At 37.1% G+C, this 12,989-nt stretch overlaps 2 protein-coding genes and 7 non-coding genes across 9 annotated transcripts; all 9 read right to left on the reverse strand.

Moving 5' to 3' along the window:
• Window positions 1–74: 74 nt before the first annotated feature.
• On the reverse strand, window positions 75–8,427 carry LOC137948562 (probable CCR4-associated factor 1 homolog 11). Its single transcript, XM_068794649.1, has 3 exons — window positions 8,317–8,427; window positions 550–726; window positions 75–482 (listed from the first exon to the last, which is right to left on the reverse strand). Exons 1-3 carry the CDS (start codon window positions 8,425–8,427, stop codon window positions 75–77), a joined length of 696 nt encoding a protein of 231 aa, XP_068650750.1.
• On the reverse strand, window positions 2,227–2,330 carry LOC137949126 (small nucleolar RNA snoR99). Its single transcript, XR_011111698.1, has one exon. It is a non-coding gene; the product is annotated as a small nucleolar RNA snoR99 (small nucleolar RNA).
• Window positions 2,425–2,546, reverse strand: LOC137949132 (small nucleolar RNA SNORD14). Its single transcript, XR_011111704.1, has one exon. It is a non-coding gene; the product is annotated as a small nucleolar RNA SNORD14 (small nucleolar RNA).
• LOC137949136 (small nucleolar RNA SNORD14) lies at window positions 2,611–2,735 on the reverse strand. Its single transcript, XR_011111708.1, has one exon. It is a non-coding gene; the product is annotated as a small nucleolar RNA SNORD14 (small nucleolar RNA).
• On the reverse strand, window positions 2,800–2,924 carry LOC137949137 (small nucleolar RNA SNORD14). Its single transcript, XR_011111709.1, has one exon. It is a non-coding gene; the product is annotated as a small nucleolar RNA SNORD14 (small nucleolar RNA).
• Window positions 2,988–3,109, reverse strand: LOC137949135 (small nucleolar RNA SNORD14). The gene has a single exon (XR_011111707.1). It is a non-coding gene; the product is annotated as a small nucleolar RNA SNORD14 (small nucleolar RNA).
• On the reverse strand, window positions 3,174–3,295 carry LOC137949134 (small nucleolar RNA SNORD14). The gene has a single exon (XR_011111706.1). It is a non-coding gene; the product is annotated as a small nucleolar RNA SNORD14 (small nucleolar RNA).
• On the reverse strand, window positions 3,360–3,479 carry LOC137949133 (small nucleolar RNA SNORD14). Its single transcript, XR_011111705.1, has one exon. It is a non-coding gene; the product is annotated as a small nucleolar RNA SNORD14 (small nucleolar RNA).
• Window positions 8,428–9,063: 636 nt separating the features above from the next.
• LOC137948843 (ethylene-responsive transcription factor 5-like) lies at window positions 9,064–10,417 on the reverse strand. Its single transcript, XM_068795021.1, has one exon. The coding sequence runs from the start codon at window positions 10,330–10,332 to the stop codon at window positions 9,328–9,330; it is 1,005 nt and encodes a 334-aa protein (XP_068651122.1). The 5' UTR covers window positions 10,333–10,417; the 3' UTR covers window positions 9,064–9,327.
• Between the last annotated feature and the right edge of the window lie 2,572 nt (window positions 10,418–12,989).

Consider the following 12,989-nt stretch of genomic DNA (forward strand, 5'->3'; position numbering starts at 1 on the left):
TGTTCATGAGTAACAAATAAAAAATAGAAATGAATAAAAGCTCACAAGATATCAAGAGGCCCACTACTTCTCTTTCAACCCATATACAATTCCAGCGAAGTTGTTAGCCTCCGGCCAAACTTCTGTGACATCTTGAGAAAGTTTGGCAAGTGAGAAGACTGTCGGAGCCAGTCTTGGTGGGCATTGCCCGCCGCGAGCTCCACCTGCAGCAGCGCCGCCTGCCGCTCTAACCCGCCGTTGAGCTTTCTCTTGGAACCCATATACTTCACGTCGAACAGGGACGACCCAAATAGCGCAGTCAACAATTCCATGAAGTCGGTCAAGAGTTCAGGTAAGCTGCTCTGCGTCAAAATCTTGACGAGATAGCCGAAGTCGTAGGAGCCGTGGAAACTGACCCAATGCACGCCGCCGTTACCAACAAGCCCGGAGGAGAACATGAAATCAGCGAAGTGGAGGGAAGAAATCCCCTCCCTCCAGTTCCGCTAAAAAATGGATGCCATTCTCTTTCAGCATCTAGATGGCGCTGGGAGCATGGAGGCTGCGGGAGACGTCAAAGTCGGAGAAGTTGAACTCCCAGGCGTAACGGCAGTTGGTACCCAGATGAGGGAGGTTTCCGTCGGCATCACAGAGAGTGTGTCCGAGCTGAATGAGCTTCAAAGTGTCGACATTCAACTTGAGCACCTGGTAACGGACTTGTGGGTGGTTTCTTTCACGGACGGAGGGCGACTGCAAAAAACAAACCCAGGGAACTCGGTGTCCATGGAGACGTAGTGGAACCGAGGAAGCAGAGAATTGATCAGTTCAAATTCAAAGACAACATTTTGAGCCCACACCCGCTGGATCAGGATGACCGGCTTCTTACCTTGAGAAATTTTTATGCTAAAATAAAATTAAAGATGAAAGGAACAAAAAATACAGGCCAATTTTATGTGGTTAAGCTCAGGAGCCTAATTCACAAACGGAAAAGAATGACATTTTAAATTGAATTTGAAAGAATTTTTATAATCAATATAAGTTTATTTATTTTGATTCCTTAATTAAGGATTTAAATTTCATTAGAAATAAAAAACTAATAAGATTTTCTCTTCATTTTAAGAAATCATCATTAATTTCCTAAATTATAACATAATTTAATTCTAATTTCGTATTGTTAAAATTGTTAGAATAACTTATCTTTAATATGCATGCTACGTCTTCAATACAAGACCGGTCTTTTGGTGTAATGGTAAATAACATGATATCAGAGTAAGTGGTTTCGAGTTTGAGTCCCGTTTCCCCGTTTGTTTTGTCTCCGCATATGTAAGACTTTGTCTTTGGCCGTCCCCGTATAGGTAAGATTGTACATTTGCATTCTTTTGGCGTAATGGTAAATAACATTGTATCAAGTGGTCTCGAGTTCAAGTTTCGTTTCCCCCTTGTTTCGTCCCCATATGTGGGACTTTATCTTTGATTGTGCATTTGCATTTATACACGGATATCCCCTACTGGGACTAGGGGAATAACTTGTCTTTAATATACATACTGTGCCTTGTCAACAAGACATGTCTTTTGGCGCAATGGTAAATAACAAAAATTAGTTTAATTTTTCTCTTAACATATATCCATCTCAAAATCTTCTACAAATCATATTCAAAATCAATAAATGCAAGAATCTTAGCTGCTCAAACAAGGAACAAAACCGTCTCTTCGTGAAGAAAAAGGAGAAGAGAGGTGTTTCTGGCCTCCACTTCCTCCTTATTCACAAAGAGGGGAAGAGTCAAGTGAGGGAGGCATAGACCTACTCGAACTATTGTGATTTTTAGTTATAATTTTGAAGCATATTTGAGATCTCTTGTAGCTGCCTTCACAAGTGCTTCTTCCTTCCATGACTACTATCTAGGACATCCATCTACATAAAAACAACAGCGAAGGCTTCTTTTATCACATTTAGCATTGGTAGTAGGAGTCATTTTTCTTTTGGAGAAGCATTGTGGGTTGTCATTTTTCTCTTGAATAAGTAGATTCTAATATATGGGGTCTATGTCAAATTCCCAATAGTCCATGGTCTAACCCCTTAAGGGACTGCTTCAACCCTCCCGCACAATAAATCCCTAAGCCGGCGGGAGAGATGGATAGTCCCCATACATCCTTGTTCTCGGACGATTTATAGATGACCCAAGCACCTATTGGCAAATAGTTGAAAGCAGAAAAAGATTGGCGAGAAAAATCGAACTTCTTACTCGGAAAGCATGTGTCATCCTCTAATGATTAGCTAAAACCAGAGGGAAGATAGCTAACAAAGTGAAACAGATGAAGAGAATATCAAGGGACTAGCTCATTCCGAAAGGCACAGTGAAGTAAAGCCATCGGAGCAGACGTAAGTCCCTTGAGAGATTTTAAGTCTCATCGAAGAGAAAAGAGATTACAAATAAGAAAAATACACAGAGCCTCAGACATCCAAGGAAGGATTAAGCAGCAACAGCTCTCAAGCCCGGCAAGGCGAAAGCTCTCAGGCGGCCACTGCGAATGTTTTGAGAAACAAGCCTTTGGGTTTATCATCATAGGTTTTGCAATACATAATGAAATTAAACAAACAGAAGGCAAAAAACATTTTAGTTAAAATGATAAAAAAATCTCAGACATCCAAGGAAGGATAAAGCAGCACGAACAGCTCTCAAGCCCGGCAAGGCGAAAGCTCTCAGGCGGCCACTGCGAATGTTTTGAGAAACAAGCCTTTGGGTTTATCATCATAGGTTTTGCAATACATAATGAAATTAATCAAACAGAAGGCAAAAAACATTTTAGTTAAAATGATAAAAAAATCTCAGACATCCAAGGAAGGATAAAGCAGCACGAACAGCTCTCAAGCCCGGCAAGGCGAAAGCTCTCAGGCGGCCACTGCGAATGTTTTGAGAAACAAGCCTTTGGGTTTATCATCATAGGTTTTGCAATACACTTTGAAATTGATGAAAAAGAAGGAAAAAATCATTTTAGCAAAAATGACAAAAAAACTCAGACATCCAAGGAAGGATTTAGCAGCAACAGCTCTCAAGCCCGGCAAGGCGAAAGCTCTCAGGCGGCCACTGCGAATGTTTTGAGAAACAAGCCTTTGGGTTTATCATCATAGGTTTTGCAATACACTTTGAAATTGATCAAAAAGAAGGAAAAAAAACATTTTAGCAAAAATGATAAAAAATCTCAGACATCCAAGGAAGGATTTAGCAGCAACAGCTCTCAAGCCCGGCAAGGCGAAAGCTCTCAGGCGGCCACTGCGAATGTTTAGAGAAACAAGCCTTTGGGTTTATCATCATAGGTTTTGCAATACACTTTGAAATTGATCTAACAGAAGGAAAAAAACACATTTAGTAAAATGATAAAAAAATCTCAGACATCCAAGGAAGGATTTAACAGCAACAGCTCTCAAGCCCGGCTAGGCGAAAGCTCTCAGGCGGCCACTGCGAATGTTTGAGAAACAAGCCTTAGATTTATCATCATCGACCACTCAACACTACACCAAAATTGATTACCGATAAAATATTAAAACCATACCAGTACGGAAAAAGAAGAAATTACATATAATGGGTAAAGCCTCAGATTTCCAAGGAAGAATATAACAGCATCAGCTGTCAAGGCCGGTGAGGTAAAGCTATAAGGGGCTACCGCGGATGTTTTCAGAAACAAAGGCGGTATTACCCAACAAATCAGCTTCAAATATTAAAGAACTCCCAACTTTGATATCAAATAACTATCGACAACAAGACAGAAAAATCGAAGCATAATTGAGGACATTCACAGGGAGAGCAACGGAAACTGGAAATCGATGAGATCGTCCCGCCGAATTAGGGTTAGGGTTTTCAGGTGGTAGATGACAGTTCAGGTATAAATAGAGAACGGAAGGGCGCAAGTCTACCATCCAGAACCTTCTTTAGTCACCCAATCACGGTTTTCGTTTCGTGAGTTGACTCGCGATTTTGCCGAGTTGAATCAGATTGGGGATTGGGCAAGTTAAAGGGTGGGATTTAACCCTTTTGTTCGGATTGACCAGGCAAGTCCTAATCTGACCGAGTCGATCCCACTTGAATTTACATACACGCAAGTAGGGTACCAAAATGAAATCAGAAAACCCTAAACCTAATTTTTATAATTAACATGTTCTATGATGATACAAGTATATGAAAACACTAAATTTTTATTTTTATTTTTATTTAATTATTTTTTTAGAATTTTTTAACTACTTTAAATAAAAATAATTTTTCCCTTGACATCTTCAAACTTAATACGGGTAATCTTTTACTAAATAAAAATTTACTTAAAATGGTATAATTATTTATTAATATTTGATAAATTATAAATATAATGATACCATTTTTTACTGAACAATAAATCAACAATTTTCATTAATGTCGATGCAAAAAAAAAATAGTGGAGTTAATTTAATTTAATAATTACCTTATTTTATTTATATATTACTATTTTTTTAGTTTTTAGGTTTATAGTTTTACATTTAGTGTATGTATTATTAACATGAACCAAAATAAGGAAGTCTACAATATAAAATATTTACAATAAAAACCCTAAACCCTAAACTCTTTAATAAAGCCTAGATCGTTCCACATTTATTTGTCTATGTTCATTAGCTTGAAAGAGAAGTGTGTGATCACTAGAGAACAATTTTTTCCTTGTATTCAATTTGTCAATCTCTCCGATGGTGGTTACTCGGGTGCTTCTGCCTATGCGAAGACTCAGTGAAAAAAAAAACTTTTTTTTCTTAATACAGACTAATGAAATTGAGAATATTATGAATTTCAACATTGAAACTTCATTCATTCAAAGCAAGTGGACTAAAATTGATTTTTAAATCAGATTTTTTTCAATAAATTTATTTTAATTATTGATTCTAAAAAAATAAATTGATTTCTTTTTAACAGAAATTCCTCCTCTATTTTCACTCTCAATCGAATTTAAACATCCCCAACAACTAAATTTAATTCCAAATATGTGATAGAAAACTGTTGGGGAAAAAAGAGAGAAAAAAGAAGACAAGAAGAACATTAATGAGAAAAAGAAGAGATCTTGTCAGTGGAGAAGAGAACGGGTTGAGTAGTAGTGAGAAGGGAAGAGAAGTAGAGAGAGAAGGAGCACAAATTTCAGAGAAACAAGAAGAATAAGAAGAGAAAGATAGTGTTGTTGGGGAAGAGTAGGAAGAGAGAGAAGATAAATAAAAAAATTCTTAAAAATAATTTTTATAAAATTATGGGAATAAAATATCTATAATTTTGATTATACTTAATAATTACAAGAGTTTATTTATTTATTTTAAATTATCCTTGGGATGACTTTTTTCCTGAGGGAGCCTCAAAAACCCCTTCAACCCCCTTGTTTTTCACTAGACTCCATGTCAATTGCATTGCCTCTCAAAACTTTAGAATGTGAGTGATTGTGGAAGGAGACTCTTCCATTGTGATCAAGTGGGCAAGTGCAATTCATTTCAAGAATGGAAGTTTTGCCACAAATGGAAGATGTAACCTACTTTTCTTTCCTCCTTTTATTTTGTTGCCCCAAAAAGTCATATACATTTTGATTTACCACCATTTTGTACGACATACTATAGACTACCAAATTTAATGTCATCTATTTAGAAGACTTGTATCATTATAAACACCTTCCCACAACTATAAATATAGCATCAAGACATAGGCTAGAGCATTCAAACCCATGTTTCCTCAAATTTGTCTTTACACCTATTTCTTTTTTCCTCTTCCTTTTCTCCTTTGGTTTCTTCTCTCTTCTCTTCCAAGATCTAAAGTTCCTCTATTCTCTCATTCCCATGAGATCTCTTGTGTTTATGTGTTCGCCCTAGAAATCAACATCATATGAGAGTGGGCAAATATCTGACATGGACAAGGATAAGAAGAGGGGTAATAAAGGGAGAAAGAAGAAAAAGAAAAAGAAAAACGTGGATTTTCTCATTCCTTTGAGTTTCTTTCCTAATTTCTATTTTTATTGGTTTTCTTACCTCTTTTACCTTATGTTTTATATAGAAAATTATATATCGTTAGAAAGATCATTGAGTCTAGTTTTAAAATAAAATATAATTACTGGATTCAAAATTTTATACAAATATAAATTAGCATCTAAAGCAGCAAAGGTTAATAAACAAAAAAGTTTCGTGTCGTAGTAGAAAACCTCACCTTCCTTTACGGTTTGTACCCACATGACTGAGAATTTACATCAAGAGAAATATATGTGAGTCGAATTTCTATCCCAATAAACCATTTCTCAATCTGATATTTCTAGAGAGAGGTATACATATTGGAAGAATCAAAGGCCAATTTTTTTGCTTCACTTTTTGAGTTGCTAATGTTGGTTAAGTTTTCTATTTATTTTCAAACTCTAGTTAAGAATTTACCAACTTGAGAGTATCTTTCCTTCCTTAAAAGTTTCTTTTGTTTGATCTCTCATTACATTAGTTTCCATAAGAGAAGTTTTTCCCTCTATGAGTTTAGTTTCCTTTTTAACAAAGTCTATTTTTTTTGAATTAGAACCTTGTTTTCTTATTCTAAAATCCAAATATTAGTGTCTTAAATCTCTCTTATTCCAGAATTTATCTTTTCAATTTTTTTTTTCCAAAATTTGTCAAGGTGTGCTAAAAAGTAATTGCCTTAAATGAGAAATCTACTTTTAGAAAGTTTCCTTTACTATGTTCCATCTCAAACTTTCGAATTGGAGATATTTATTAGTTTAGTCAATCATTATGTTCATAGATGAATTATTTTCTATCTCCCTCTTGGGTTTTACTTGGTCAAATTTGTTAAGTTATTTTAGTACAAATCGTTGCAATCTCTTCTTATTACAGTGGTAGTTATTTTTTCTATATTTTATCCCTCATTACCCGTTTATTCGGTTGCCTTTCTCCTGCCATGTTTTTTTTACTCTCGTTTACCCTCTTAGCCCAACCCCTCATTGCATTGCTTTAGTTAATCCTCTTTTTTATATATTGGTGTTTTTAAGTCCATTGAAACTTTTTGTATCGGTACCCTTGGGATTTTTATCATCGTCTTTTGAGTGAGAGGCATTGCCCTCCTTAGTGAGTATTATCACTATTTTATTCAAAAAAAATTGAGGTTGCTATCGACTCCTATTTTATCACCTTTTTTTTTTTTTTAACTTTTTTAGAGTCTATGTCCGATTGAGTACTAAAAAAATAACCAACTAAGGGAGAGATAAGATGAAGTCTACAACCAAGATGTTAACAAGAAGAAAATGAATCAAATCAAGGTAATAATTTTTTTTTCAAGCACACAAGTTTCTTAACTACGATTATTTGCAAAGTGAAATTACAAACACCACCTTGAGGAGTATTAAGAGACACCCATGTATATAGGGGTGTCATTACTAGTATTTAAAGAGAACTTCCATACAGATGATGTAGAATTGTAAATATACAAGTTGGTGTATGTCCGTTTTTTTTTTTTTTTTTCCTTTTTGAAGCATGTAGCCCTAAGTGCATTGAAGTTATTGTAAGAACCTTTCCCACAACTATAAATATAGCCTAAACACATGAGTTAGGGCATTCAAGTCTTTTTCTCTTGCCTCAAATTTATCCTTACACCTCTATCTCTTTTCCTCTTCTTTCTCCCCTTCGGTTTTTTCTCTCCTCTCTTTTAAGAGCAAGAGTTCCTCTCTCTCTTTGTCTAAAAAAAATTTAAGTTTTTTTTTTATAATATATATTATGTGAAATAATAAATAAAAATTATATTAAAATAAATAATAATAAACACAAGTTAAATTATATACAAGTATATTTATTGTATGTAAATAAAAATAAAAACACAAAAATTTATTTACATTCTACAATTCAATAATATATTTAATTACTTTTATTTATTCATTTATATTATGCATAAAAATGATAAAATTATTTAATATAAATTGAATAAAAATAATTAATAAAATTATCAATAAAAAATATCTCTTTCTCACATTTTAATGGGAAGTTTTTTGTCGGTGATATTAATTTTTCCAAAAACTATTTATTTTATGAAATTATATTTCACTGGTAATTGTTTATATTTTTATGATGTAGTATTTTTGCCCTTTTATACCCCTCTATTGTCTTTATTTGATAAAAGAGTTTAAAATTAAAGCTGTTCGAACCGAACGACACCTATTCGCAGGAGACGACGACGAACAACTGGAAGAAGAAGCCGATGAGAGAAAGGGACGCTTCTTCCTCCTCCCGATTCTCGACCTCCCATGCGTCGCAGAAGGCGCAAGAAGACGCAGATCTCCTCATCAAATTACGTATGAAATCAGTCATCGTTCGGGTCCGAGAACTCTCCATTCTCTGCACCGCAGACATCTGTTACTGTCATGTAACTGCAGCGAGTGGCGAATTTGACCAGAGAACAGCTCTTCAACAGAGATCACATTCTCCGACGAGGGCATACGTCATGATCACTCAGCCGCAAGGTATGCTTCAACTCACGGAAAATAAAATAAAATTTTATTTTAATTATTATTATTATCCCAAAAAATATTTAGTAAAAATAGAATTTAATCATTATCTCATTTTTATTAATTATTTTTGGAAATAATAATGATAATATTCTTATTTTCTTTTCTTTTTTAATTCCAAACAAACCCTAAAAGCTGACGAATTTCATTACAATTCCAAACATAAATACACATTAAAAAATAATTTTAAAGACATAATTTTATGGGCTTTTTGGTCATCCACCATAAAGTTCAATATGTGACATGTATCTATTATATTTAAATAAATGTAACACGTGACATGTGACAGTTTTGAACAAGGTTTTTTAAATCGCAACTCAGGACTTATGAGGCACATGAAAATTCGAGTTGGAGTGAGGTCCAATCCAGAATCGGACCCTAGTCAGAAAATTATAAATTAAGAGTCAACTTTTTGAATATAGTAGCAAATCATTTGTGACCCATCCGATCCCACTTGTGTGCATTATGTGAATGAAACAATTGAGGGATAAAATAAAATATTGTATTTAAGAGGATCTTATTTATAAATAATTTAAATTAAAAAAAAGCATTATATTCAAGCACACATCCATAATCAGTAATTGAATTTCCAAAGAATAAAGCCATAATTTTTTTTTTTAAAAAAAGCAAAATTCAGGGAATTTTTAGCACAAAAAAGCATAGGGACTCTTTGGCTACCGTCCTCTTCAGTCTACACTCTATGGGCTTAAGAGTAATTAAACCTTAAAAAAAATAAAGAAATAGTGTATATGTAGGACTTCAGCAGCAAGACGTATAAAGACCACTACGGTCTACGGCCACACCGTATGTACAAAGTTTGTCGGAGATTCTTTAAATCACCATCAGCTGTGGGTAGGCCCAGGGAGGGTTGGGGGATAGCGGCGACAAGGGAGGGACGTTGAAGATTCCGGCGAGTTCCATATTCATCCAGCTTGACGGCGTCAACGGCAAATTTGACGAGAAATCAATCATCGACTCCGTAGCCGGAGATGACGCTGGTGCCGTCGTCGTCTCTGTCTTAAACACCTTCTTCTCCGGTGTTTCATTCATTTCGGGTTCCCTTTCACGGCGCCTTTTTCGGCCTGGATTGGCCTGTGGGTCACATTTCCCAGCCTCGAGAGGGAAGTTGAGGATGGCTTTGTTTCCCCTCATCTGAAACGCCGCGCGGTCGTAAGCCTTCGCAGCTTCGATGGCCCTATCGAAGGTCCCGAGCCAGACCCTGGACCCTCTCCTGTTAGGATCGCGAATCTCCGCCGCGAATTTCCCCCACGGCCGTCTCCTCACGCCTCGGTAATGAATCTTTTCGGAGGTACCCGCCGAGGCCGCCGGTTCGCACCACTCGACTTTGGGGACGACAGTGGGTTGCGGAAGGGAAATTTTCAGCGACGGGCGGCGTTCCGACAAGCTCGAAGGAGACGCCGGACTCCCGGCTTTTTTATTAGTCGTCGAAGCGGGAACCACCACTGGTGAATTCGACTGTACCTGAAAAGCCGCGGCTTCTTCTCTTACTCCGTACCCAAGCAAATTATCATTCTCGCTTTCTTTCATTTCTCTATTGTTAATCTGGGTATTCAAATCATGGCTATTAGAGGGCGCGAAATCGAAAATAAGGACGTTCTGGGTAGTTTGGTAACTGTCCGAGCTGCTAAAATCCAGCGACGACCGATCAGATTCAAAGCATAAGGAGGAATCTGACGATTCCGACTGAAACGCCGAATAGTTCGTCGGAATCTTGGGCGTAAACTCCTCCAGGAAAGCCTCGAACGAGGCGGCATCGCCCAGAAGATGCTCTCTGATGAGATCAAGAGCAGAGGTTTGGTCAACCTTAGTCGCCATGAGACCCGACTTCCCGGTCAAATTAGAGCGCGCGCGAAGAGAAGGAAGAGGTGGAGGGGAAGGGAGAATTGAATTGCAGAAAATGGTTGAAATGATTTGTTGAGTGGAAAGAGGGGGAGTGTGGTTGGGTATATAAGGGGCGAGGAGAAGAAGCGGCAGACAAGGATGGTTCTCGCCTGGTTCGCGGATGGATAGAAGAAGGCTCGCGCTTTGTCTGTTTCTCCATTTCGTCCTTTGCTTTTATGATTTTCTTTGATGATGGATGCCGATGGGCACCAGAGAAACAGCCACCACCCTTCCCGGGTCCTTCCCCAAAAGATAAAATTTCAAAAATTATCTCAGCTAACCTCACGCTTCGCTGGCCCGGGCCGAGTTCACAGTCGAACCGGAAAAACACGGGTTGGGCTACAGTATCTCAACCTGACTACTTAAACCTACAATTCGAGTCCCCGTCTCTGAGCCCTACCAGAACCAAAGGGATTTTGCAGTGCTGTGATTCCATCTCGCCCAAACGGACAAACGAAAGGCGGCGGCGCCGGAAGGGGGGCGCATTCTGGTTGACCCCTTAAAACCTGAGACATTTGAGCTTGACCGTAGAAAGAAGTTCAGCGGCACAGAATGCGCTCGAACACCGTCTTCATTCTTGACAGCAGAAGAAGTCATCGAGGATTGCATTGATGAAGGCTTCGCCAACTGGAACGGGTTCTTATCCACAATAATTTATATAAATTTATGGCTCATGAACAGGTAGGAGTTGTCTTTAAAAGATGGAATACTGATCTCAGTCAACTTTGAAGAACGAGGTAACTTGCAGGGCTCAGATAGCTTGTATACAACGAAAGATTTAAGGGTCAATTCAAATCCATCTTCTCCATTATTTCCAACTGCATCTGCAAATTCGGATGCCTATCGGCAAAATATAGCCACTTACAGACCTGCAATTTCCCCTTCCACTCAGGCTTCCTCTTCTATTAACTGCAACAATGTGTTTTTCTCATCGAGAATTCATCTCCGTTTCCTGTCACTCCCATTTCGAGCCATAAAAAACCTCTCAACAATTTTCTTGATCACAGATTTCTCAGTCAAATATGCTCCACGACAGTTTAGACTAACATAAACATAATGAATCTCCGAAGAAGATGGAGTTCTTATTGCTTGGTCCCAAAGGAGTTTGACGAATTTCAAAAGTGGCTTTGAAGTTGCTTGAAGTTAGATATATCCAGTCACCCGTATTACTCTAAGAGGAACAAAGATGGCAACATAAGGTTGTACGTCAATTATAGGGTACCGAACAGAACAGAGTGACAGTGAAGAACAAGTACTCTATTCCCTTCGTTGTGGACTTGTTCGATCAACTTTGTGAGGTTTATATCTTCAGTAAGCCAGGCTACTATGAGGTGGGGATTGCCAAAGGGGACAAGCAAAAGTCCACCTGTGTGACAAAGTATGGTTCATTTGAGTTCTTAAGCATGTCGTTTAGGGCATTCCCACCAAAGTTGTGGAGTTTTCATGGGCCTGTGAATTACTGTCGGAGGTTCATTAAAGGATCCTTAGCCTTAGTGTTGAAGTTTAGGAAAAGAAAAATAATTCATGACTTGATTATAACAAAGTACGATGAGCTTCTATTTATAATAAATGAAACAATTAGAACCATATTACAATTAAATTACTCATGTTCCAGTTATACCGAAAGTTAAACACTAAAATATAAGTCATAAAACAATTGAACAACTAAATATAAATTAAAGACTAAAATAATTAAAATATCTTTAAATTAGGACTCTTCCATAAGACCTTCTTCCCATAAGATTTTTCTTAGATTCTATCATATTAATTCTTTCTTTACAAGGCTTCTTAATGTGAGAGTCATGTAAGACTCTTTTATACATGTTCTTCAACCCCCCCATGCAAATTGAAGTTTATAACTTCATCTTCCAATGAAAAAAAATTGTTTTCAAGAATAAATTCTTCATATTGTACTCTCACGAAATCAACGGAAGGAATGCAGAAGGTTTCCATGTATGTCAATGATCTTGGATACAACATTTAAACCTATGAACCTGAAAGCAAGGCAGAAGCATGAAGGAATTTATAAGCTGAAAGCAAGGCAGAATAGCTGGTCTAACAACTTTTTTGACCTTTTCATAACTAGAGCCAACTCTTTTCTTTCCCATAAAGAAGACCCATTTGATGTGCTTTAAGAGCCCGAAGGCGAAGCTCGAGATGATGCTGTGGAGCCAACCACTGATGGAGGGTGTCGTGGAGAGGTAAACCATTTGATGACTTGCGTAATCCCGCCATTCTTATCCACCTCCGTGGAAGCTACCGCCATTAATGGCCAAAACAGTCTTCAAGTCGTCCCAGCATAGACCAGAAAATTAATGAACGGTCTCTCCGGGACTTCCTTCAGCATTTAAAGTTATTTTGTAAGCCATTCATTAGGCCTCGACGGGTCAAGGCAAACCATATCACTAAAGGCAAATCACTTTTTTTTTTTTTTTTCAATATTGCGAGTTGGATTATAAAAATTAAAAGGATAAAATCCTATCCCTGTTATTTTTAATTAATTGTGATAATTAGACAACGATAGCAAACGTGAAAAGTAAAAAATCATAATCCTAAATCATTTAGGTTAATGTGCTTCAATATAAAATCTT

Source organism: Aristolochia californica, unplaced genomic scaffold, assembly GCF_029961685.1.
Source record: "Aristolochia californica isolate CCGP_79_NKW_82.1479 unplaced genomic scaffold, dmAriCali1.0.hap1 SCAF_13, whole genome shotgun sequence".
NCBI classification, from domain to species: Eukaryota; Viridiplantae; Streptophyta; class Magnoliopsida; order Piperales; family Aristolochiaceae; genus Aristolochia; species Aristolochia californica.